Source organism: Tachysurus fulvidraco, chromosome 7 (assembly GCF_022655615.1).
Source record: "Tachysurus fulvidraco isolate hzauxx_2018 chromosome 7, HZAU_PFXX_2.0, whole genome shotgun sequence".
NCBI classification, from domain to species: domain Eukaryota; kingdom Metazoa; phylum Chordata; class Actinopteri; order Siluriformes; family Bagridae; genus Tachysurus; species Tachysurus fulvidraco.
In genome coordinates, this window is record NC_062524.1 from 9,535,975 (window position 1) to 9,563,474 (window position 27,500).

At 39.6% G+C, this 27,500-nt stretch overlaps 1 protein-coding gene across 1 annotated transcript in view; it reads right to left on the reverse strand.

Moving 5' to 3' along the window:
* Positions 1 to 5,582: 5,582 nt before the first annotated feature.
* LOC113654698 (ubiquitin-conjugating enzyme E2 E2-like) overlaps positions 5,583 to 27,500 on the reverse strand; it is a 52,755-nt gene continuing 30,837 nt past the window's right edge. The window contains exons 4-6 of the mRNA XM_027164971.2: positions 14,688 to 14,820; positions 11,121 to 11,268; positions 5,583 to 6,306 (exon numbers count right to left, since the gene is read on the reverse strand). Of these exons, the coding sequence (XP_027020772.1) occupies positions 6,209 to 6,306; positions 11,121 to 11,268; positions 14,688 to 14,820 (379 nt within the window). The 3' untranslated portion in view covers positions 5,583 to 6,208. The remainder of the gene's footprint in view (positions 6,307 to 11,120; positions 11,269 to 14,687; positions 14,821 to 27,500) is intronic.

A 27,500-nucleotide genomic window follows, 5' to 3' on the forward strand; every position in this document is an offset into this window, starting at 1 on the left:
CAGCAGTAGTGTGTGTGACATATACGGATGATGTGATGACTGACAGTTCTGATAATGCAGTACTTATAGATATGAAGCAGGGAATATAATTATGGTGAGTTGTTAATCAGGGTGATAAGGGGCCTGGGGAAAGAAACTGTTCCTGTGTCTGGCAGTTTTGGTAAACAAAGCTCTGTAGCACCTGCCAGAAGGGAGGAGCTGAAAGAGGTTGTGTCCAGGGTGTGAAGGGTCAGTAGGGATTTTTCATGCCCGGTTTCTGGTTCTTGTATTTTAAAAGTCCTGGGGAGTGGGCAGGGGGGCACGGATTACTTTTTATGCTGTTTTAACTGAGTGTTGCAGTCTGTTCCTGTCCTGTTTTTTTTTTTTGTTTTTTTTTGCTGCCTCAAACCAGATGGTGATGGATGTGCACAGAAAAGATTCAATGACTGCAGTTTAGAACTGCATCAGCAGTGCCTGTGGCAGACCATACTTTCTTAATTGACGTAGAACCTACATCCTCTGCTGGGCCTTTTTGATAATGGAGTTTATGTAGGTTTTGGGAAATGGTAGTGCCCAGAAACTTGAAGGTCTTCACAGATGACACAGGGCTGTTGGATATTGTGAGGGGGAGTAGTGTTGAGGGGTCTTTCCTAAAGTCCACTATCATCTCCACAGATTTGTCAAAACCTTCTGTTTAGGGTGTTTAGCTCTAGGTTTTTCTGACTGCACCATAGCACCAGCCGCTTCACCTCCTGCTGGTATGCAGACTCGTCACCATCTTGGATGAGACTGATGAGCGTAGTATCATCCAAAAAATAACTGGTGTTTAAAGTTTAGTATCACCTCCAAATTAACTTGATTAATAGCTATAAATAATTCTATTATATCCAAGAATAGAAATCATATACACTATATGGCCAAAAGTATATGGACACCTGACTGTGACAACCATATTGTTGTTTTCTCCAAACTGTTGCCACAATATCGGAAGCACTCATCGTACAAAATGTCTTTGTATGTTGTGGAATTAAAAAAATCATTTCACTAAAACTAAGGCTGTGGCACACTAATGCTGTGACAAATGGAAAGTAAACTTATATGGCCAAACGTATATGGACACCTGATCACCCATATATGATCATTTAAAATTGGGGAGCATTAACATGGAGTTGGTCTTCATTTGCTCTTGGAATAATTTCCATGCTTCTTGGAAGGCTTTTCACAAGATGTTAAAGTGTGGCTGTAGGGAATTGTGTTCATTCAATACCAGGAGGATAAGTGAGATCAGACACTGATGATTGGTGAGGAGGTCTGAGGTACAATCATTGTTACAGTTCATTCCAATGGTGTTGGTTTGTGTAGGCTTTGTGCAGGACACTTGAGTTCTTCACACATTGGTTTGCTTTTTGCACATGGCACTGTCATGCTGGAACAGTTTTTGGGCCTCCGAGTTCCAGTGAAGTTAAACTGTAATGCTACAACATACAAAGACATTCTATACAATTGTGTGCTTCCAACTTTGGGGCAACAAATTGGGGAAAAAATGCGTGTAATGGTCAGCTGTCCACATACTTTTTGACATATGGTCATATATAAAAGTGCAGAAATATGTATGAAGATCAAAATAAATCAATATGGTCTGAGATAAGAAGTATGTAATGATTGCAACATGCAGGCTCATAGTCCTAAACAGTGGTCATAAACTTGCTCTTGTCCCAGCTCTCTTCCCCTGTGAAGAACGAGGAGATGCTCATCAATTTTAACCAGAAATATATTTTTACATATGTATGTTTTTATTTCTTTGTTTTTAGAGTGCAATATGGAGGCTCATCCTGTAATGTCCTTCTTTAATTATGTTTCCTTTTTTTTTTCCTGTGTTCAAATCCTATCTGAGATGATAACTGCAAAACCCCCGATTCTGCATTTCTTTCTGTTCAAAGTATTAATGTCTTAGCTGTATTGACCTGTATTAAAGTCTTAACCTTCAGGCAGAAGCAAACAGGATATACATCACATGCATATACATCACATGCAGTCCCCTTTTGTCACAAGCATACTGATGGCCAAAATGTCATTCTAATAATCAAAGGTCATTCTGTTGATCTAATAACACCTGGTGAAGATGCTGCAGCGTTTTCTAACAGCTTGTTATGTAAATGATATTTAACAGTTGATTTTGAAGCTTGAAACCACAATCGTTGGAAAATTTCTTTTCCTCCCTCCTTCACATCCCCCACTCAGTATATGGACACGTCAACTGTTTGTCAAGTCCCTAATTTGCTTAGAGACATTTTTAACTCTTTATGTATTATTTTCTTTTCCCTGTTGCATGATATCTGTCGGAATGGATGACAAATCCTGTGTCCCAGTTCACTTACTATCCATCCTAAATAGTATCCAAGTATGTCCCAAATGATTAAATGAGTGTCCCAAAGGTTCCTTAATGGTTTTGTATTTCTGGAAGATTTGCAATATGGAAATAATGAAAATAATCCCGTATTTTCAGGAAACATTGCCCATAACTCTTTGAAGAAAGTGTTTTGTGAGGGTTTACTTCACTGCATTTTAGATACATTTTAGAAAAGTGTAAATGAAATGCGAAAAAAAAAACTATATAAAAGGATTCAGGGGATACATTTGATTATATAGTATAAATAATATAAAGAACGGTAAATGAAAAAAGCTCAAGGAGTTTGTTTACACTGACAGTATGTTTAACTAAGTAACAATGTTCTCTGTCCGTTACGTGTTAGCATGTCCCAGTACTTGCATGCTGTACCTAACTTTAGTGTATAAAATAAGTAGGTATATTGGGACATGACAAAAAGAGATTTTATCTGGGTGTAACCTAACATTTATAGCCCAGCGAACAAGGACATACATAAACACAACAACAGAGTTCCTCTGAAAGATAATTTAACTCCTTAGTTACATTCAGTGCAAAATATACTCTTTAAAATAAAGCCTCTTCTTTGCCAGTCCTATGAATAACCTTTAACATCTACAGAACCATCCTAATGCAACAAAATGTTCTTTGTAGTGTTAAAATGTTCTTTAGACCATAAAAGGTTTCACCAAAAATTGTTCTACTCGGCCTTGCTGTGAAAACACCTTTTGGGTTCTTCCTCAGTTTTTAAAAGAGTACTACAGATGAAGACACTAAAATAAAGTCTTTTTTTAACACTTCAAAACATGAAGATTTATTTTATTGACATTATATATATTCATTTCTTCTCAAGTATTAATTAGTTCTCAATAAGATCTTGAACCTCTAGCATGTGAAGCTCTATTGTGTCTTTAATTTCAAATATTTTGCATTGTAACTAATTGACGAATGATTATAACTCTATTTTTCTGTGCTAGAATTTCTCGCTCTGACTAAGCTGATAGAGGTTTTTTTTGCTACTACAGGAACTGCCCTATTTACCCATAATTCTGCCATCGCTCATTCTTCCACCTCCACCATCAAAGATCTTTGCATTTGTAACAGGATGGGTTTCAAGGGCTTTCCGCTCTGTTACACACACACACACACACACACACACACACACACACACACACACACACACACACACACACACACACACACACATACACAAACACACACACATGCACGCACACTGGTGAAGGGAGTAGTCAATCAATCTGTTTCCTGCCTGTCTTGCTGTCTGCTCACATTACGTGTAGCAGACGATTAGACACGGCTTGTTTATGGCTCATATGAAGCGCCTGCAAGAGGAAACACCTGAACAAGATCGTAGCCTGATCTATATGCAGTCAATGGTTCTCAAACTCGTCCTCAGGGTCTGCCAGACGGTCCACGTTATTACTCTTTACCTATGTTGTATGAGTTAAGATTAAAAAAAAGTGGACCATCTGGGAGGCCCTGAGGCCTGCTTTAAATAATCCCAGTATGGTAGTTTGCACTTAGCCGGCTGATAGCTCAGATATAACAAATGGATAGTCAGGCTGTGACATGGTACACAAGATACATGGTATACCCTTATTCTGCAATACTTACAGGTATGATTCTGTACAGTGTCCGTGTAGATGATAACAGGTAGATATATACAGTATATAAGCAGTAATACTGCATTAACTCAGAGGTTGTAGCTAGTAATATCAACTGCGGTGCAGACTCCTGAGTTCAGCAAATGATGTCAGATCAACATCAGCAAACAAAGTATTACTTCTTACATTTATGTGTGTAACAATGTATACATACAACATACAAATCAACATAAAACAAACAGTTTCTGGTTTAATGAGGAAAATATACATTACTCATCACAGTTATCTGCCTCGAATGTTAAATGCTATGCTAAAATGCTAAAAATATGAACATGGAGGCCTCCATGTTTTTTAATCCACTTTGAATGAACCAAACCTAGCAATTTTCCAACACTGTCGTTCTTTTTATTTGCTAAGTAGTTATATTTAATACTGTGGAATATCCATTAAATAAAGTAATTATTACATAGGTTATAACAGCTAGTTGTTCTCTTGCCATTTTTGTCTTTGTTGAAGTTACTATTACAGACTCAGTGCTGTATTAGTAAAATTCCAAAAAACCTCGATCCTGTAAGCTTTCCAGTGTCTGGAGACTTCCGAACTATGCTAAATAAACATCTATTTCTCCACTCAAAAGCCTGCTCCATGTGGTTTTAGTCATGTTTTCATTTTTCCTAGTTAACTTTTTACCAAAATTGAGATGTCTGTACATCTTAATGCCTCAGCAGTCTTAATGTCTTTGAGGGTTGCACAATTACAAAACCTCAATGATCACATACTCTGTGCAATCTCACATTTGCGTCCATGTACCAGAGCTCCAGTACTGCAAGGAGGCATTATTCAAATTACTTGACAATGTCTTCAGGAAGAAGATCGGCTTGTTGGGAGAAAATAAACGAATGATAGAACAGAAGGAAATACTGCTTATTTTGTTTCAAATTTAAGGGGAAAAAAGCAATAACACAGAGGTGGTACATGAAAGGCCATTAAATAAATTAAAGGGTGACAATGAAAAACAGATGCAATAGAATAAACGATTGGGTAGACCATGTCTGTAATGACCAATCACAGGCTTGGTCACATGACATATTTGTCTGCAGAGTTCACCCACTTACACAATGTGGTAAAGTTTGAAGCCCTTGCATGAAGTACATTTGCTCCATGATTAGGACAGAGCAATTGAAGGTTAAGGGCCTTGCCTAAGGGCCCAGCAGGGTTTGAACTTACAACCTTCCAAGCTGCGATCCAACACCTTAGCCACTGAGCTTCCACAACCCCATATAAAGCGTGTCAAAGTCTATGCCATAGCTCAAGGGTTTTATTCAAATGTATCACACATGCAAAAGTAAATAGAAAAAAAAAATATTAGTCCAAAACACTGCCACTAGACTGTATCTAGTGAAACAACTAATTGCTCGCTTTGATATAACATTAATTCTGAGCTCTCCATTAAAACTGTAAAAAAACAAACAAATAAAAAACAAAACAGAATACCGTGCATGTGATGAAGAGGAAGAGAATTATTCATGTTCAGGGAAGGAGAGAGAATGTTAAGTCAGAACAAACCCACAAACATGACCAACCAAACCACATTTCAGCTCAACACATCATTTATTCACTCAGTTACTTACAGAGTATCAGTCAAATTTTCTCTCACAATGTGCACTTTACAACAAACTGCCATTGACTGCACGGGGCAAGCTGCAGGCTTCTCAAATTTTACGACGCATTTTGAGATAAACAGGCCAGTGCCATAGTGTTCCACATATACAACTTAACAGAGAGGGGAGCTGAGTTTAAACAATCGTTTATGAGGAGAAAGAATGTCTGATTTGTGAAAAAAAATTCAGGGATCGCTTCGTCTTGAGAATCATCCACTCGCTCTGGGATGAGAGACGTACTCGCTGAGCGCAAAGAAAACTGTCGCATATGAAGCGCACTCCATTCACTCAGGCGGTGCACTTCTCAATAATGCAAAACAATAGCAGAACGGTCATGATAGCAATATAACATTACAAATAATAAAGCTCTTGATGACCATGCCAACATTCAGTGTATTGGGGGGAAAAAAAAGTACAATCCTGACGAGCTTGCTCTTAGTATGAATACACTGTATAAAAAAAGCGTTCAAGTCAACAAGAAACGAAGGACAGTTCCTTGTGGGATATGGGAAGGACAGGGGAATGGGGTATGGAGCTCTGAAGCGTCGTGGGAATTTCTATGTGGCGTAGCGCTTGGTCCACTGTTTGGCTATCCTGTCGTGCTCTGCTCTGTTGGTTAGGTACTGTGTGGCGATGCTTCCCACCAGAGGATCGGCTGTGGAGAAGAAGACAAGGAAGTAGCATTAGCTCTGGTGTAGAAACGGTAGTAAATGTGTTATTATAGAAACGGTAGTAAATGTATTATTAGATCAAGTCAAATCTGCTCAAATCATAGAGGTCCATAATATACACTGTATTAGGAACAGCTGTACTTTCATGCAATTATCATGCAGTAATTACCGTACAGTTGAAGACTGGAAAAACATGATTTCTTTTCCAGTCTTTAACTGTGTAGCCTGAGATCCCTGTTCTTGGCTGACAGGAATGGAATCGTATGTGCTCTTCTGCTGCCCTCTTTGATGTGTTGTGTTTGTTCACCATGGTTTGAAAGAGTGATGATTAGAGTTACTGTAGCTTTCCTGTCAGCTTGAGCCAGTGAATCAAGCCAAACTTAGAAACAGAGTGTTTCTGCCGGGGAAAAAAAATTCACACCATTCTGTATGACCTTTAGAGACTGTTGTGTGTGTAAATCCCAGGAACACAGCAGTTCCTGAACTACACAAACCTGTCAAAAACACTGAGATCAAACTGACTGTCTATTATTCTGATGTTTAATGTAAGTTGTATCAGCATTATTTAATGCCATGTGATTGGCTGATTGGATAATTGCATGTGCAGAAGTGTAGAGGTGCAATAAATAGAATGTGGTATTTTAGTGGTTAAGGTGGACTTGGGATTCGAACTCACAACCTTCCGATTGCAATCGGAAGGTTGTGAGTTCGAATCCCAAGTCCACCAAGCTGCCACTGCTGAGCCCCTGTGCAAGGCCTCAAGTTTTTACATCTGGGTAGCGTTTAGAACTAAAAGCACTAATGCCTGTAATAACATTTTAAATTCAACTTGATTTTTTCCTGTGATTATAAGAGGGTCCTTGGAATGACAGGCTTCAAAGTTTAAAAAGCTAATATAATATAACATATTTTAAAACATTGTTGTGCCTCAAGACCAAGCCTCATTGTTCAAGACCAGTTAAACTGGAGGTGTTCACTTTTTTTAAGCTTCATTCCCATTAGTGAAGAGTCTTTTTTTTTCAGCCTTTTATTGTTTGAGAGCTTCTGGAGTACTTTGGGACATTGATGTCAAGAAGAGGCTGTGTAAATAAACTCCAGATTGTGAAAACCTCATAAAAAATACAATCGGATCAGTTTCTATGTCTGATCTAGGGCCTTAATTGCTGACCTCGAAATCAAAGGTGCTCAAACGTGGCTCCTCGGCATCCCGCTATAATGCTGTGAGGGAGCGTGTGACGGGGAAAGAAAGGCCTGTGAGGGTTAATTAACTGTCTTTGCACCCTGGCCCCTCTTTAATAAGCTGTGTCTCATTGATCTTTTCTGCATGAATAGCACCTTCAGTGAGGGGAACAGGCGTACAGCGCAGGGGGAAGGGTGGACGCTCTTATTCAACCCTGCACTGAGAGCCTATGTGTAACGAGTGAAGCTGAGATGGGGAGCGTTCCTGCACGTAAAACATTCAACATGTACACTGTTAGGATGAACGTAGATAAAACCCTCGCTGCCTGAGCAGACCGCATTTGTAAATTAAATGGCTGTGTTTTTTTGTTTGTTTGTTTGTTTGTTTTTGCCTTCATATAAAGGAGGCAGTATTGCAACTATATCACTAGTTCTAGGAAACCACTAGTTCTACGAAAGAGCTAATAACCTGCAAACTACCATCTGTTCTAGCAATACAGAAGTTTACGATTACAAGTACAAGTTCAATGCAACAGTCATGAATGTAGAAATCATAACTTTTCTGTTCTTGCTATATTTCCTTTTAACAGAGTTTTAGCCAGATGGTATTCTCAGTCCGTGACCTAGTGTATCTAGTGTAGTATCGATGTATTAATTTATAGAAACTTCAAAAGCGCTTCAGTAAGTCGCTATGTATAAGAGCATCATGCTGTAAACAAAAATAGCTCATTTTTAAATGAATTAAGATTTTGCTTTCTATGGTAGAAAAAGCCTTTATTGTCGAGAAGTAACACGAGGTGTGCTGTGCTCAGCCTCAGGGATTAATCTCATGGTAATAAGTGATGTCAGTACACATTTTTACAATAATTGTATCCAAATCCTCATAATGCACAATGCTGTACAGTAACATTTGTAAATCTGAGAATATAATTAAACGCTGCCTAGTGGCTTAGACCACTAACTCTAGCTAGCTAATTAAAATACAGCCCAAAGAACAAATCAATCAGATCTCTTTGCTTCCATCGTGTGAATTTCTTAAAGGTGTTAGCGTATTTCCTTATCTAATCTGTCCAGAAAGGCCTGAACACTTTTAGCATTCTACTCAAAACACAGAGCTATAAATATGTACCGAGAGTAAGCAGATACAAATAAGCCCACAACCTCCTCCCATTATCACTATTCAGCTATAAAAAATCTTTAGCTTAAACAACTAGGTTCACTACTGGGTAAAGATACAAATTATGAGGATAAACTGCAATACGCTGACCTGAAATTTGACTCCCATTTGTTTATTCTCTCCAGCTTGTATTTTTTCATTTCATCTGATTGGCTGTCAGCTCTGTCTGTCACTGAAAGGTGAAATCACACGTTTTTCATATCTGAGCTGCGGTATGATGCTGGATGAAACAAATATCCTTCCTCACTTACTGTCACCACGGCCACCAACATATTATTTTTTTTTTGTTCTTGTTTGTAAAAAGTCTCACTGCTGTCAGCTCCAGAATTATTAGCACCCCTGCTAAGGCTGGGTAAGAACATTAATGAAGAAATGCTAATTTATTTTGTTAATTTGCTTCATCTCGCACTGGAAATATATGACAGAAATATGAACGCTAACTGAAATAAATCTATTAGAATAAATTAACCATGATCAAATATACATTATCAATAACAATTAGCACATTTGTTTAACCACCATTTACCGCAAAAAAACAAAAAAAACCCCAAACAAATAAAAGTCTTCGGTTATGAGTTAAGATCGATGGTCTCGGACGTCATAATGTGACACACCTAGTGCTCCATTAACATGAAAGTTCTGGAATTGTATGAAAAAAGTGAAACCGCTGCTACGACAGTCAGTAGGAAGATGGCAAAGCGATACACAAAACACACAGGACGGCGTAAACACAACACGTATGATTGAAAAGAAGAGTAGTGTGTTGACTTGTGGCAGCAGACATTTTCTCATCACAGTTACATCACAACAAGAGGCGTGCGAAGAAACAAACGAGGAGTGTGTGCAACTAGCTAAATATCATGAGGACGCTTTGTTCATTGTGTTTATTTGCTATTACGACAACGTAATACTATTTCTTCCTTCTCAGCTGAAGAGCTTCAAGCCTGTTCTGTGGCTCTGTGCACCGTATTTGGCACTGGAACCTAGTAATTTTCTCTAATCGCAGGTCTCAGATCTTGATCGTACGATCTGACACGGAGAACGTGCGTTATCATATACATGGTGTAGAATTCTGTCTAGATTTTATTGGAATCATGTTGTACAGTGTGACAAGTAATAATCTGAAAAGACTGCTGGAATTGTACAGTGTCAAGAAATCCTGAGCTGTGTCTAAAGCCGTGCAATAACCCTGAGTAAAAGTTATAAGTCATGCTGTATATTTACTGTGAAAATCAGATCTCAGGGCATGACTTGTACGGTCGTGTCATCCTCCCTGCCTCTTATACGGAAGATGGGATCCATTTGTGACCCAGCAATGTGGTTTGACTCCGTGGAAACAGAGCCAGAGACCACAATGGATCATCATCTGAAGGTCAGGATGAGATGAAACTAATTTACCCCCAGATATAATCCATGTTATCGGAAGTGCGCAAGCGAGCTGATATGTGTAACGATATGTTTCTGCACCGTTCTCTTGCTCACATATAGATTAGCATGCCAGAAAGTTATCTGCTCCTTATTTACACAGATGGCCACAGGTTGTGCATCTCCAAGTCATTTAAAAGCATAGGCTAATACAAACAGCTAGCACATGGAAAAATAAGACTTTTATGCTTGTTGCTTTTTCTAAAATATGTAGAATAATTAGAAATGGAGAGAGATTCTTTTGCAGAGTGTCCATTGCAACTAGGCAATATGATGATAAATAATACTTATGTGCTAAATTAGGTGTTAAATCTATAGGAAGGAGCTCAGCTGTTTTACATCTAGCATAAAATACTAACATGTTCCCAATTATTTACAGATGTATTTTTCTCTGTTATATCCCTCTAATTTATATTGTAGACATTAATCAAATGTATAATGTCTACACGTATAATAGTATAATGTGATTATGTCATTATTTTCTCATTATGACATACTGCTAATGCACTGCGTTTTCTCTAAGCTCAGTTCAACCACATAACCACACCACTGCTCAAGAATAACCAAATCACACACATGTTAACAGTCCAAACGAGCCAAAACGGCGCTCAGGTACAGGTCATAATGCAGATTAAAGCCATTTCAGAACATCAAAACGGCAGCGCTGGGAATCTTGACTCCTCTAAAAGCACCGGCGGTGTGAAATCAGACTGAATATGGGATCACAGTCAATTACAGGGTGAATAATAGTTCGAGCATTTTGGCTTCTATTCAACGTGGTGTTGTTTTTTTGTATGAGTTTAAGATGAAGAGATGAACGGCAGTCGGAGCTGTAACATGTCTAGGGTTAAACATGCTCTGGCTCACCTTTTAAATGAGCTCCATCCATCCATCCATCCATTTTCTATGCTTATCAATGAGCTGATCTTGCTAAAACCTTCTGCTTACGTAACACATAACACGTCACAGGGACAATAAGGACAATGTGAATGTCGTGAAGTGGGGTGTGTATCTTACCGGGGTTGCAGTCTGTGAGGAGAGAGCAGATGGACAGCAGCACCTTGGAGATGGTTAGCGCTGGGCTCCAGTTGTCTTTCAGGATGTCCAGGCAGATCACTCCTTGACTGTTAATGTTGCAGTGGTAGATTCTGGTACGAAACGTCACCTGTGAGAAAACCAGCAATGGGAAAATGATTAAAAAATGTCTCCAAGAGTGAGAGAGAGAGAGAGAGAGAGAGAGAGAGAGAGAGAGAGAGAGAGAGAGAGAGAGAGAGAGAGAGAGAGAGAGAGAGAGAAGGAGAGAGAGAGAGAGAGAGAGAGAGAGAGAGAGAGAGAGAGAGAGAGAGAAGGAGAGAGAGAGAGAGAGAGAGAGAGAGAGAGGGAGAGAAAGAGAGAGAGAGAGAGAGAGAGAGAGAGAGAGAAAGAGAGCGAAACAGGCAAAGAGGACAGATACAGACAAACAGACAGGAAGACAGACAGAAAGAAAGAATGATGAACAATTACAGAGAGAAGGGCAAAGAGAGAGACAGGAAAAGAAAGAGAGATAGATAGCAAAGAGCACATATATACAGAGAGACAGGGAGACAGGATGGGAGACTGAGCAAGATAAACAGAATGCCAGACACACAGAGAGAGATAGAGAGAGAGAGAGAAATAACTTTTGTTCTTGTTGCTAAAACAAATAACCAGGAGAGACCTTTACATGTAGAGACTAGTTATTTCTTTATCTGCTTTTCATCATTTAACACAGGGCCCATCAGTCTGTCCTTGTTAAGTCTCTCCTCAGGACACAACTGGAACCTTCATCCAGTCAGACCACTCAGCTCTGAACACTCAGAACTTTGTCTTAACACTAAGAAATAACACATAAGGAATTAAGAAAAGTAGCTTCACGAGTAGGCTTTTCATAAAGTTCTCAAATTCTTGTGTGATGCCACTAAAGCTATGTCCCAAATCACCTACTACACATTATGCACTTACACACTGTACACTATAAACACTAGTGTCTAGAGTGTGAGTTTTTTAAGGGTCGTATCGTCTAAGATGGAACACCGATATGGTATTTTACTAAAAGATGGTATATTTTAAGTGAGGAGAAGTTATGTGTTAGTCCTTCGAAGAGGTTCAAGAGTGTTTTTTTTATTTTATTTTTTTATTTAAACACAGTGACAGATTCTGCTGTCCGGATGGAGCTCGTAAGTTTATTCCACCCCTAGAAATGACTTGTTTAGAAAAACAATTGGAAAATACAAAGGAATTTAGTGCATGTTCATATCAAACATTAGAAAGGAGATGATGTGTGATCTTTGCTCGTTTCGATCATTCGGGAAATTCTGTTCTGCCTGGATTTCACGCAGTCGAGACAAAGACGCTGAGGCTACAGTGAGTCCAGCTTGATTAAAGTTCATTGAGATCAATGAGACAGTTTTCCTCAATTTGATGTTTGATTGATATTATCTGATTCTCCTGACCTGGATCTGCATGATTTCACACATCCCCTTTCTGTCACATGGCTGTCTGATTGGATAATTGCATGGATATGCAGGTGTTCCTGCTAAAGTCATACAGACCTTCCTGCATTTCTAGAGCACCACAATCTATACAGACTAATAAAAAAACAGAGGTGAGGGCAGAGGAAATAGCTCTGATCGAGGTTACTGAGAGCAGGTGCCACAGCGTACTTTCACAATCCGGGGGTCATGATCAAGGCTGTAGTGTGGGAGGCATGACAGACCTCAGCGTCACGCTGTGTGTATTCTGAGCTCCAGCTGGAAACGACTTGCTGAAATAACTCTGGTCTTACTTTGGACTGGAATGAAGGAGATACACTAACAAGTGCATCTGTTCTGTTTTACTGCCGGTGACCTGGTCATGAGGAAAGCTCGCTGATCCGAGGTTAGGCACAGAGAACAGATGCTCATGTAGGGTTTAAATTACAGAAAAACCAAAACATAAGCATGCGCTCGTGGAACATTTCAGACTGAAGGTTTGCTTTTGGAGGAATTAAGAAAAGATCAGAAAGATAGTGGAGGTGGAGAAATAATGAGAAAGAGTGACGGAGAGAGGACAGAGAGAGACTCTTCTCATCATTACACTCTGTTCTCTCTGCTTCTCTTTATTTCTCTCAAAGGAAAATAACAAGAAGGAGGCAGAATTGAGAAGAGAGAGTAATTAAGGAAAGAAGAAAAAGAGAGACAGAAAGTGAGGAAGAGAGAGGACAGAGAGAGAAACAGAGATGAAGTGAGTAGATATGGGGAGAGGGAGAGAGAAAGAGAGGTGAGCAGTGAAGATGGAGAAGAAGGTGAAGATGGAGAGGAAGGTGAAGATGGAGAGGAAGGTGAAGATGGAGAGGAAGGTGAAGGTGAAGAGAAAGGTGAAGATGGAGAAGAGGGTGAAGATGGAGAGGAAGGTGAAGCTGAAGAGAAACGTAAGGATGAAGAAGAGGGTGAAGATGGAGAGGAAGACGATGGTGGAGAGGAAGGTGAAGATGGAGAAGAAGGTGAAGATGGAGAAGAGGGTGAAGGTGAAGAGGAAGGTGAAGGTGAAGAGGAAGGTGATGGTGGAGAAGAAGGTAAAGATGAAGAAGAGGGTGAAGATGGAGAGGAAGGTGAAGGTGAAGAGGAAGGTGAAGGTGAAGAGGAAGGTGAAGATGGAGAGGAAGGTGAAGATGGAGAGGAAGGTGATGGTGGAGAGGAAGGTGAAGATGGAGAAGAGGGTGAAGGTGAAGAGGAAGGTGGAGGTGAAGAGGAAGGTAAAGATGGAGAGGAAGATGAAGATGGAGGTTATTGCTCAGCAGTGTAAGTGTGTCAGATGGAGGGAACCCTCACTGCCCTGTGTACTGCACAATACAAACAATAATCAGACTGGAAGATGTTCTTAAGGAGAAGATTTCAGACCAGAGCAAAAAATAAACAAATAAATACAAATAAAGAAAAAAAAATCACACTAGTGAAAGAAAATTAGACAAAAAGAAAATGTGAAATAAAGAAAATGCTGCTTGCTCTCGAAAACATCAACTGTCTTCTCCCTCTCTATTTCTCATCTCTTTATAATCTATCTGTCATTTTTCTCGCTCCTCTCTATTTCTCTTCTTCCCTTTAATTTTCTTGCTCTATTCTCTTCATTCTCTTTTACTCCTTATCCCCTTGTCTGTCTTCTCTCTCTCTCTCTCTCCCCCCCTCCATTCTCTTCCTCTCCTTCTCTTTGTGTCTCATTGTTCTTTGCCGCTAAATTGCACACACTGCAGCTCGAAAGGAAACAAAAATCTTTGCTAATAAACTCTTTAAAAGAGCTTGACCTTGAGAAAACAAATAAAGCCTCTAAAAATCAGGAGCCAAAATCAGCTACACGTAAAGAAAAAAAATTACTGTAATGTTTGCATGTGGTGCGTAAAATGAAATAAACACATGGATTAAATCTTTGATAACACATCGAGTACGATTTCTGTTTGCTTCTCAACTGCATTGTGATGTAAATAAGCAGGAAAAGAAGCACACATTGAGAGAAACGCCACACAACAAGCACCAGTAAGCATCGAGACCGTCAGATCTGTGCGAATGTTCGACAGAGTGTTTGCTCTCTCACCTTGGGAGGCTTGAAGGGGTAGTCTGGGGTGAAGGCGATGTCCAGGAAGAAGACTCCTCCTTCATACACGGAGCCTGGAGGACCCAGGATGGTAGACCTCCACTCGTAGATGTTGTCTCCTTTTGGGCCAGCACTAAAAAAAAACAAAACACACAACGTGTTGGGAATTGAGAGCTTTATGAACACTCCATTCACACGAGCATTTGTTTTCTATGGCTTTCTCAATTTTCAGCAATTTATTTGCAACACAGTTCCAACATCGCTCACATCATTAGCTCCAACCTGAAATCAGCTGACCATGATTTTATTGTTTTATTATTGTTAGACATACTGGAGATTTCGCTCGTTTCAATTTATTTGTATGCCACTTTTAACAATTCATATAATCTCAAAGCAGCTTTCCAAGTTTCAATATATATATATATATTAACATTTTTCCTCAATGAGCAAGCAAAAACTCCTTGAGATGATATGAGGAAGAAACATTGCGAGTAACCAAACTCAGAAGTGAACCACATCCTTAATTGGGTGATATTGGACAGGAAGTAAAGTAAATGTAAATAATGTCCTTTCCATAACAGTGTGTAGAGTGGAATTAAGCGTATATATTTATAGCTAGCTTGTAGTTTGTAGCTATATATATAGCTTGTACAAAACTGGGACAAAGTATGAAATAAATATAACATAAAAAGTAAAAGTTGACATACCCCAGATAAAATGGCAGGTTTTGTTTTGTGATGGAAAAATTGGAACCAAGATAAGTCATAAATCAGAACCTTTCAGATCTCGATGTTTAAGCATTAAGTGAAAAAAAAACCCTCAATTTTTCCCAGGGAAAGCAAACAAACAAACGTATAACTCAGCTGCATTAGTATGTATCCCCACATCTTTTCGGGTCACAGTCTATCGGTGTGGAACATCTTGGTCTCACAATATTTCCTATTCTTTCTTTCAGAAACATTCTAGAGCCATCATTTGTAAGGCGTCTCCTGAGCACAGCCTGCTTCACTTCACCACACAGATGTTTAGCTGGATTCAGGGCCGAGCTCTGGCGAGATCATTCAACATCATTGATCTTCTGCTTTGTTGATTTGTGTGTGTGCACTTTGAGTCTTTGTTGTGTTGAAAGGTGAAATTCCAGCTTATTTCAGCTTCAGCTTACTTAGCAGACATCTACAGGCTTTGCACTAAAACTGATTGGTATTTGTAGCTATTAGAGATTCCTGCCACCTTGGTAAAAGCTCCAGTCCTGGATGAAGAAAAGCAGCCTTCCAAATACATGATGCTACCACCACCATGCTGTACTGTGGATTTTGTGAACCAAACCTAGCTTTTATTATGAAATTATGAGACCTTTTGGAGTTTGTCTCATTAGAGTCTCATCAGAATAAAATTGCCACATGGCAAAGTTTATAGTTTTCTATCTATTTTAGCTAAAAATAGTTACTGTTCTTTCATCAGAGCTTAAAGACAACAAAATAGCTCTAGACACTCCATGGCCACGAGAGATAACCTTCCCTGCCCAATGAGTGCACAGTGTATTAGATTTTAGATTAAATATGTTTAAAGCGTCAATAAATACCTCCTGTTTGATTTAAGTCTTCAGGCTGCTGCGGTGTTTAACCAGGCATGTCCCATTTAGAGCAATATCTCATGACTAACTCATACAGCAGCCCTATAAACACGGTTAAATGAACATCACATACTATTCATGAACCAACAGTGAGATCATAGTGACAAACTGAATGTGAATGAGACACACACACACACACACACACACACACACACACACACACACACACACACACACACAGCTCTGGACAGCTGCTACCAGAAGGACACCACTGTTTCCCTCCCTTCACCACAGGGAGCAGCTGATCTTATTCTGGATCCAAAACACGACTCCGCCAGCTGCCCCGGCCCTTTTTTCCCCCCTCCTACAGACGCTGAGCATGATCCAAACTCGCTTTTTCAGCAGCTTAGTCTAATGGCTAGGGATGTGGAGCGGACCGAGGCAGAGAAGGGAACAGATGAGTGGGTGAGGGAAAGAAAAAAGGAGAAGAGAAAAAAGAGACAGGAACTAATAAGAGAGAGGGAAAAAAAGGACAAAGAACTACAGAAAGAAGGATACTATGAGAACGAGTGAAAGGAATGATAGAGAGAAGAGGGACAGAGCACAAGGGGAAGTGTGTGTGTGTGTCTGTGTGTGACAAACATGTTGATAAATTGGCTCATGTGTGACAGGAAGCTGTGGTTAAAGCAACACGACATGTATTTTGGCGAATGGGAGCAGGCTTATAAAATACACAGCCACTTCATTTTTCCTATCTCCCTCTCCATCAATCCGCTATTCTTTGTGATCAGAGCTGGAAAAGTAGGCCAAACTGTCAGCCCCTGTGTGTGTGTGTGTGTGTGTGTGTGTGTGTGTGTGTGTGTGTGTGTGTGTGTGTGTGTGTGTGTGTGTGTGTGTGTGTGTGTGTGTGTGTGTGTGTGTGTGAGTGAGAGAGAGAGAGAGAGAGAGAGAGAGAGAGAGAGAGAGAGAGAGAGAGAGAGGGCTTTTTCAAATGTCCCACACTGCTGCTGGCTACCCAGAGCTCCTTTCTACTGACCACAGCCATTTTACACGCGGCACATCTGGAGCTGCTTTGAGATGGCAGGCACCACATCTCTTTTTCCCCCTGCTGTGTGTGTACGCATGTGTGTATGCATGTGTGTGTGTGTGTAAGAATCTGTATGCCTGCCAGATACCCAAGCCTGAACTTTGCTCTCTCTCTCTCTCTCTCTCTCTCTCTCTCTCTCTCTCTCTCTCTCTCTCTCTCTCTCTCTCTCTCGAAAATCATACGGTCATCATGAAAGAACAACGGTCACCCCCCCACCCCTTTTTTGTTTTAACCAATATTCAAAAATGCAAATACAAATTAAAACCTAAGTGAAAGGTTTTTTTTAATGCTTTGCTGAAGTAGAAATGAGGTGGACAAACACTAAAGAGAGATGAGATTAAGCCGTTTCGTGTTAAAATGATGATGCACAAAGCCGAATATTACTAAATTCATAAATTAATATGGATATTTATTTATTTGAATAAATAATTACAGATCTTTTATTGCTGAACTCTGGAGCCTGTAGTCATCACCAGATGTGGGGTTTCTTCTATGCTGATGCTCTGCACAGCTTTTACTGCAGCTGTCTTCACTTCCTTCTTGTTCTTGTAATGTTTTGCTTTCAGTTTGCCTCTAGCACGTGAAATGCGTTCTCAAATTCTTGGGTTACTTTTGAAGTACGCTTCGGGTCATTGGTGATTTGGAGTGTGAATGAGTTTTAAAGGTTGTATCTGAGCAGATAATCCATCATTATATGATTCAGAAATCATACTGCTGCTTTTTTTTAGCTGTTAAATCCTCAACCCATACATGAGATCCAGTTCCATGTGCAGCCATAGACTCCCACAGCATGCGATGAGGTGCTACTTCAGCTATATATCCTCCTTTATCCATATGTGGTTCAAGAACTGTACAGACTTCTTCTTCTGTTTTTTTTTTGTTGTTTTTTTTAAAAGATACGTTAGGCTTACCAGTGGTTTCCATCGTGTGGTACACCGACCTCCTGGAGGATGTTTCTGATCTGGCCAACTGATGTGAAGGAATTTTCATCAGTATGGAAAGATTTTTCTGTCACCCACAACAGCTGTTTTTGATGGTTTTTCCAGACTATTTAGTGTTCCTGAGTGCTGAAGTTTTTATACTAAAAGTGACTAGAATTTGTAGCTATTCAAGATTCCCACCACTTTCATAAAAGCTCCAGTTCTGGCTGAAGAAAAGCAGCCTTCCTAAAGCATGATGCTACCACCACCGTGCTGCACCGTGGGTGAGCTCACCGGTGTGAATAGTTGAATTATCCAACCTCAATTTTTTTGTTTTCTAATTTCTATGTAAAGCACTTTGAATGACCTCTGTGTATGAAATGTGCTATACAAATAAACTTGCCTTGCCTTCTCCCTCTTTTATTGGCTGGATTTGATGGTTTGCTTCACTTGCTAGTGACAATTCTTTGGAATTAATATTGATCATATTGTTTATTGTCTTTTGTGTATTGTATTTTTTGTGTTTGCACCAGGTTGCACAGTTGCACTTTATGTGGCTAAGTCTACTTACAAGTCCTTAGCTCTGTAATTGTTTTATGTAGCACCCTGATCCTTGAGAAATGTTGTCTAATTTTGCTATGTACTACAACAGCTATATATGGTTGAAATGACAATAAAAGCTTCTTGACTTGACTTGATAACAGCAAGACCTTTCTGTTTACTTACATAAGTTACATAAGAAGGAAATAACACATATTTTGTCATGGGACACCTGAGCCGCCAACTGTCCAATTACCCTTTATCCCTTAAAAGGGGGGAACTCCCATATAAAAAGGGTTGTAAATCCTAGATCTAGGGTGTGGGATCTTATACAGAAAAGGTTGTTGTGGGTGCAATTTTCATTCCAACTAATCAGAAGCCACACCTGAGTCTTTCGAATGCCAGCATCAATTGGTTAATCAGGTGGAATCAGGTGTGGCTCCTGCTTGACTGGAATGAAATCCTACACCCACATTTGCCAATTCTGGATATGATTTGACCTCCTGCCCTAGACTGTTCACCCGCTTTGAATGAAAACCAAAGCTACAAGGTATTTATTGTCAGTGGTATTAGCTAGGGCAGTTGTGGTTCAAACGGTTAAGGCTCTGGGTTGTTCATTGGAAGGTCCGTGTATAAGACAAATCACCACTGATCTTCCCATGTAAGGCCCATGCACAAGACCCCATAACCCTCTTTTCTCCAGGGGTGCTGCGTTTTGGATGACCCTGTGCTCTGCCCCAAAATTCCTAAGCTGGGATATTTTTGGGATAAAAGTATTTTACTGTGCTGTAATGTACAGGATATGTTACAGATAAAGACCCCTTCTTCAATCTGTTGGACATTTTAGGCAATAAAGAAGTGAATCAGTTCTTCCAGTGAAGCATGGGAATTTATAATGCTTGCTTTTAGGAAGTGTTGCCTGCAGACCAGAGGCGCCGACAACATGAAAAAAGGAAGCAATGTGTTTTCTGATTAAAGACACTCTGAAAGAAAAATATACAGGTTTTAATTTGGAAAACCAGAATTTAACAACCCAGATGGAAAAAATGATTTGGTTCCAACCACATAATCCTGACCCAAAAGAACCCAGAGGCGCAGGTTTACAGTACATCAGTCATCGGTTTCCATTACCTGAAGCTCCCCACTACACAGAAACAACCAGAAACCACTACGGAAGTGGCACATCAAAACAAGCATGAGGACAGCCTTCCTCTGCCTCTTTCTTTAAACACTTCTCATTTCTACAGCCATCTGTCTCTCTCTTATTCCCCCTAACCCGAGTTCTTCTCTCATATCTCGCCCCGGCTGTTATTTTTAGTCACAGCAGAGAAAAGAATAAAAAAAAACATAAATAGAAATAAAAATGTTTATAGTCCTGAGAGATCAGGGTTTGAGTGAACACAGAGGAGGAGCTTCTTCATAAGTATCTAGTTTATGAAGATTTACAAGTCAATACAGCATAATATGCTGGGATACACACAGATACGCAGAAACCCCCTCTGGTTTGTGAGAAAGTGAGACTGAGAATTTGCTTCTCATTATTACAGTATGAGTAAGTCAGAACAGAGAGAACACACACACACACATATTTTTAGATGTTTGTGAGGATCTTTTATAGATCACAAATGAATGATTAATGCAAATCTATCTAGAAGGAAACATTTTTGTTTTTCAAATAAAAGCTGTAACGGTCCATGAATTTATAAGAACATTTGGTCCTTTTTGACTATTCGTATACACACACACACACACACACACACACACACACACACACACACACACACACACACACACACACACACACTATAAACACATCCACAAAGACATACAAAAAAATTATCACTCTTAGCCAAACACAAGCCAACACACACTCAATACAAGCAACTCGCACCTCCCACTAGCCAACACACACCCACCTACATGCAGACACACCCACTGACATATACAGACACACCCACTGACATATACAGACACACCCATCTACATGCAGACACACCCACTGACATATACAGACACACCCACCTACATGCAGACACACCCACGGACATATACAGACACACCCACCTACATGCAGACACACCCACTGACATATACAGACACACCCACCTACAGGTCAAGACACGCCCACCATCATACAGATGCACCCAACTACATGCAGATCCCACAAACACACCCACACAAGGAGAATCTTACAAACACACTCACAAACACACCTACACAGGAATAATCCCACAAACACACCCACATGAGAACAAACCCATACACACACCAGACACTCTCACAGCTCTGCTCTCTCTCCCTCTCTGCTTTAACTTTTACATGTTTAATGGATCATAATAAAAGTTTTCAGGTTCTGACCCACTGAACAGTAAGTGCTCAGTGAGAATAGTGGAGAGGAGGACACACAGAAAATTAGGAAGCAGTATCATTAAACAGAGACATGAACCAGCCAGAGAGAGAGAGAGAGAGAGAGAGAGAGAGAGAGAGAGAGAGAGAGAGAGAGAGAGAGAGAGAGAGAGAGAGAGAGAGAGAGAGAGAGAGAGAGAGAGAGAGGAAAAACAAACAGAGAGAAAGAGCGAGGTCTCTGGTGAAGTCCTCAGAGTGCGTCAGCTGCAGTCTGGGCTGCGTTCCAGTTCTCACCATCGAGAATAATAAACATGCTGTCATTCAGGCTGTTCGTTGTGTGTGTGTGTGTGTGTGTGCATGTGTGTGTTTAGCATGTTACATACTACACACACAAACGAATGATTAGTTCCGTCTGTATTATCGCAGATCAGTAGCGTTACTGACTCCACAAGCCGTTTATTATTACTTACCCCTGTGAGTGAGCTGTTACTATGGAAATGACAATATATTACAATAAGCACATTAATATAAACCTGCTGCATGTTCACAATCGGCTATGAACTCGAATAAATTAAATAAAATCCAGCTTTCATCTATTCGTCTTCAATTAAGTGCAGTAAAATTTATACCGTATTTGAATTCTCGACTCCTTAGTCTTGACACTATGGCTAATTATGAACAGACTAAAGTTAGGATTTTAGGAGACGTATTTTATTTATGACTTATAGAAGGAGTTTTGGGTGTTTTGAGAGAGAAAGGGGTGGAGAGATAGAGAGGGGGGGGAGGGGGAGAGAGAGGGGGGAGGGGGGAGAGAGAGGGAGATGCTCATGAGGGCAAAATATCTTTGATGTTTGTCTTTCATTAAATAATTAAACATTATAATCGCTCAAGATTTGCTTTGCTGTACATAGAATACCACACATAAATAACACACATATGACACAATATAGAATGCTGCTGTTCCTGTTGCGTATTATATTTGTTTAACAATATAGTCATGAGTGTTTTACTCCACTTATACCCCCCCTTCTCTTGCTCTCGCTCTCTATCAAACCCTACAGCCTTTTTATTTCTCAGAGAAACCCAGGAAAGCATAACTTCCTCTGTCTTGAAGACTTTCCTGTACTGGGAAATTTCCCTGAAGCTCCAAGATTGCAGCAAAGTGCTTTCAACCGAGACTCTTTCCATAAATGTTATTAAACATCTCTTATGAAAACATCCCCATATCAACGATTATACATTTTACTTACTTTTGCTAAACAAAGCTTTTTTAACATCCCTGTCCGAGTTCCTGTATAAGAACTGCTAATACGGTCTATAATCTTCTATGACATTGAAGGAGTACAATAATATTAAGTTTATGTCACAGCTGCAAACTAGCGTCCTATCAGTCGACCAATCAGAATCGAGCGTTTAACTGCACCGTGGTATAAATAAAAAATAGTGTAACTGTTATCACGCTACCCACCAATAACTTCTTAAAGTACACAGAGTTTGTAATAAATTCTAATGATTGTTGAGATTTACATCACAGTAACAAAATTATAGACCCCCTAGAGATCTACTTTAAGATCTTGGCATCACTTTATTTCCGCTGATCAGCTACATCAATCCGAGCCAAAGCTCTGAATAACAAAGAAACCTTTTTTCCCTGCGTCCATTTTCCCCATTAAAAAAAACCTGCAAATGAAAGTAATTAACTTCCAAAACCCAAAAACGCATGAGCCCCAGGCCCTGGCGTGAAAGTCCTGGGCTCACGTTAAACAGATTCACACATGCAAATACTGTGAGATGATGTGAAGTTGGAACAATTTCTTAATTCCTGCCAGTCAGCTAGACTTTTATCGGATGAACTGCTCACTGGGTGTCAGAGGCATGAAATTGAGAAGGACATTTGGATCTGGTACATTTTCATGTCAGGCTGGAACAAGTACACAGAGCAGAGCGCCGAAAAATAAAGACTGAGTCACCCCAGTATTCACCTCCTCGTCATGACTGTTCGACAGAGGTCAGTGTTCGTGATCAGCCATGCAGAAAGCACTGCTGTGAAAAAACCTTGATGCTTCTTGCTCAGTAGAAGGCTGACAGAACACGGAGTCTGTCAGGGAAACCTCAAGACGTTTACTTTCAGTAAACACAAACAATAAGCTTCACTGATCATTCTGGATCTAAATGGATTCATTTGTAGATGGCAATTTAGACAGGAAATTAAAAATGTTGTCCTAGGATTACTGTAAATTTAGCTGAAAGCCTGAGCTCGGTTTTGCTTATAAAACATTTACGCGCACATTTACTAAAAAACGGATCGAAGACATAGCAATAAATAGAACCACGTTGCTTCTAAATTGCTGTACAGAACATATAAATAAAATCTACACAACCTTATATACTGGAAATTTCAGGTTTTAGTGCAGTTAAACTATCAGGGATTAGGGAAATCAGGATTGAACCAATAAATAAATAAAAATTGGGGAGAATAGAACCTCCTGACTCTGCTGAAGCACACTGTGCATTTCTCACAGCAGTACAGCTCATAGTTCATAACCCTGATTTCTGACCTCAAGGCTGACATCAAGTCTTATAAGTAGCATAGATAGATAGCATAGATAGCATAGATAGATAGATAGATAGATAGATAGATAGATAGATAGATAGATAGATAGATAGATAGATAGATAGATAGATAGATAGATAGATAGATAGATAGATGGATGGATAGATAGATGGATGGATAGATACTGGATATTACATATACATAGAAGTGTCAAAATAATTACATATATTACATATACATAGAAGTGTCAAAACCACTTCTGTTTTTCAGGCTTTACCTTCAGTGTTCATGTCATGCTCTCAGCTCTCTCACATGGCCTTTTATGGAGTTCTACTTTTATTTGTATGACTAAATAACAGCAGGAACACGATTTTCACTTTACAGGTGATCATCATTCATACATAAAAACCAGGCTTTTCAAAACACTTGCAAATCTAGAATAAAAAGGCTTTTAGTTTGGCTTGGCTTACACAAACATGTACACAACTTTACTCAACAACTGAAAACTGAGGCCAATACAAAAAAGATCAGAACAACTTTGTAACAACTTTGTAAAGTCCATTTAAGCAAAGTGCACTATTTTAAAGTTTAGTAGTCAGTAAGAGAAGAGTGGTAGTGGTATCAAGCCAGAGTCTAGTGTTCAAGTCAAAAAGGCAACAATTCAAATGCACATTTAACTAATAGAAGAAACGATTACATGATTTTGGACTATTTTCCAAAAGGACAGGACCAGTAAGCAAATCTAAATGCCATGAAGGTATGAAATAAAGGTTATGCATGAATCACCAACCCTTGAGAGTCTAATCTGCCATTAAAGGTACTGCCCTTAAACACAGGCTACAATTACTTTAGCTTCTGCCACTTTAATGAATGACAGACGAACACTTTAAAATTCTGCATTGAGCCCCGAGGCCTAATAACATTAATTAGCTCTGTCAGCATTTACATCTAAACAATACACACTTCTCACATAACTATAGTCCTACAACTGGGAATAATACCCTAAGGGGAAAAGCTTCATTCACACTTTTTCCAAAGAAATGATGAGTACAAACAGCTGTGAGGAAGATTTGTCAAAATACGGTGCTCATTATACACTAATGAATCTACTCTGCATACGGTACAAACCGCTAGACTAGGAAGCCTTCGGGGTTTGTGCTGCTGCGGCTGGATTAAACCTCCCATTCCAGATCAAACTGGATAATGATACCACTTAATGATACCACGCTGGAATGCTACTGCTCTGGTTTGCTTAGACACACCTTACACCACAGGTGTCGAGTCTCAACCAGGAATTCACTGACATCTGACATCTTGTCTTTTGGCTGCTAATCTGTTTACGCTTTCCTGATGCAACCCTCCCATTTCATCCAGGCTTGGGACCGGCACTGAGAGTTAGCAGTTCAGTGGCTGGGTTAGCTCTCTGCCTTGGAAGTGAACCCTTGCCATGGCAATGAGAGTGCAGGATATTTTAATAGTGTTATAATAGTGAGCCAATAAAAGGAAAGTGTAGAACAGGCCTCTGTAATCCAAGATCTGACAGAAAGAAGGAACTCAATCAGGGAAGGAACATTTTATAACAGTGCAATACAGCCATAGCTGTTTCTGTCTGTGGTAATAAAGACAGCATCTGATGGAAAAATCAGTAGGAGCAAAATCAATATATAAACAGCTTCGTTTATATATAGGAAAGGATCGTCAAATAGGTTTGTCTTTATTCTGAAATTATTTATTCAGTTTGGATCTGGAATAAGTCAGAGTGAATTCATCTTCCTAAGCCAAGTTTTCATCCTGAACAAATAAACAAGCGTGTATAAATATCGCACATGTAAAGAAGCTAAACTCTAAAAAAAAAAAAGCAGACCATGAAAATAAAACAGTTTGTGTCTGGAATGTTTCTGAAATAAATTAACAAATCTCAAAAATAATCCCTTCCATGAGATCCATTATACTCAAAGTCAGGAACTAATGAGCTGATAAACCTGTTAGCTGAAATTCACAAATATTCATAAATATTTGTAAAATATATGTAATGTACCTTTGTAAATAAAAAAAAACCCATCATGCTAAAGCAAAAAAAATATATTTATATTGTAGTATTTGTGATGTGTTTTTTTGATGTGTTGTGATGTGTTTCTGGTCTTAATTGTTCAGTCCGTGCTTTGTTACTCTTATTCCTCTGACAAGATAATGAGGTTATCTACAGTAGCAGAGATAACGTCAATAAAATCCAAGAAATCCAGAGATTTTGCTCGGCTAGTTAGCGATCTGCGTGTCAACCAGAATGTCCAGAAATGAATGCAAAGTCAAGTAAACTGTGATATTCAGAGGAGTTTGTTTGTGCAATTTGTTAAAATGACCACAGATTTTATGCAGATTTGGGCAGAGTCTTACATAAACATACATTCGCCCAAAGCTTGTTTCAATTATATTCAGACAGACAGACAGACAGACAGACAGATAGATGGATAATAAGGGATTTGAGAAAGCTGGAGCCTTTCAGCTATCAGCAAGGAGACCAAGAGCTTTGTGGGTAATTAACCCAAAGTATAAATAGGCCGGCTAAAAATAGTGGATTTAGTGGATTTTTCCTTGGAGGACATTGGCAGTGACTCCACGTCTTGGTCGTGACCGTACAGAAGTGTAATCCTGTAATCCTTATCTATAATCAAATCACTTTATAACCAGTAGCCAATAAAAACTCAGCTCAAATCAGTCTAATTATACACTACAGTCTGTAGCATGTAATGACTAGAGTTAATTAAACACATTTCCAACTAATTAAGCCTGTCCTGAAATCCACTACATTACATGGTAGAGTGTTTTAAGGCTGAAGGTGGTTAATAAGAGAGCGTGTGCACTGCCATGTACACTGTACGTTATGTCCTGACAAGGGTGACAAGGATCCTGTGTCCTTCTTGAGCTGGAGTGGACACTGTAAAAGGCAGCAGGAGAGAAAGGACAAAAATCCCCATAGGCTCTTGCAGAGAAAAGGCTCTTTTCATGTCTTTGTGGTTCAGGCTAAAAGAACTGTGTGTCAGCTTGTGCCGAGCTTTTGTCCATCCTCATTTAGTCGACAAAGAAAGCACGAAAGTACAACAGTGCAGCACGAGAGATTCGTCAGGACGTCCGATCGGTTGATGTGTGATCGTTGAGACCGCTCTCGAAATCTCAACGTACCTCCTTTAAAACCAAACGCCACCCTGCTGTAAAGACGCCAACCTCTGACCTTTGGATAAGCAGTAAACCAATTGTAACAAGTCCCCGTTGGCTCGGGTGGCGTTGCCTAGCAACCTGTCCCAGTGGGGATGTGCTATCCCTGTGTTGCCGCAGGCCAGGATTTCCATGGAAACGACAGTGAATCACAACACTACAGGACAAGCCTGCTGCTGTCGGACGCTGTACAATAACCGCTGGAGGATTACGAGGCACTCACCCTCGACTCGCATCTCGAGGAACCAGCAACATAGCAGCACTCAAGTGTAAACACTACAGACACTTATACATGTACACAGATACATTCAGTCACTCTATACCTCTCAGACACAATGATTTTCTTTGTCATGTCACACTCCACGTCGGTGGTTAAGATTTTATAGTGTTTCTATTTCTGAAGTATTTCTGTTTTCATCTAGCCTACTAAGCACAGTATGTTCATAGAAAAGTTTCTAAAATGGTTATAAATGATATTAAACCTATCTCTGCTCTCTGAGATGCCCCGAGTGCTTATTCGTAAGTATCTAAAATATGAAGCCGTTATCTTCGACCATTGATTCAATTTATCAACAGATAG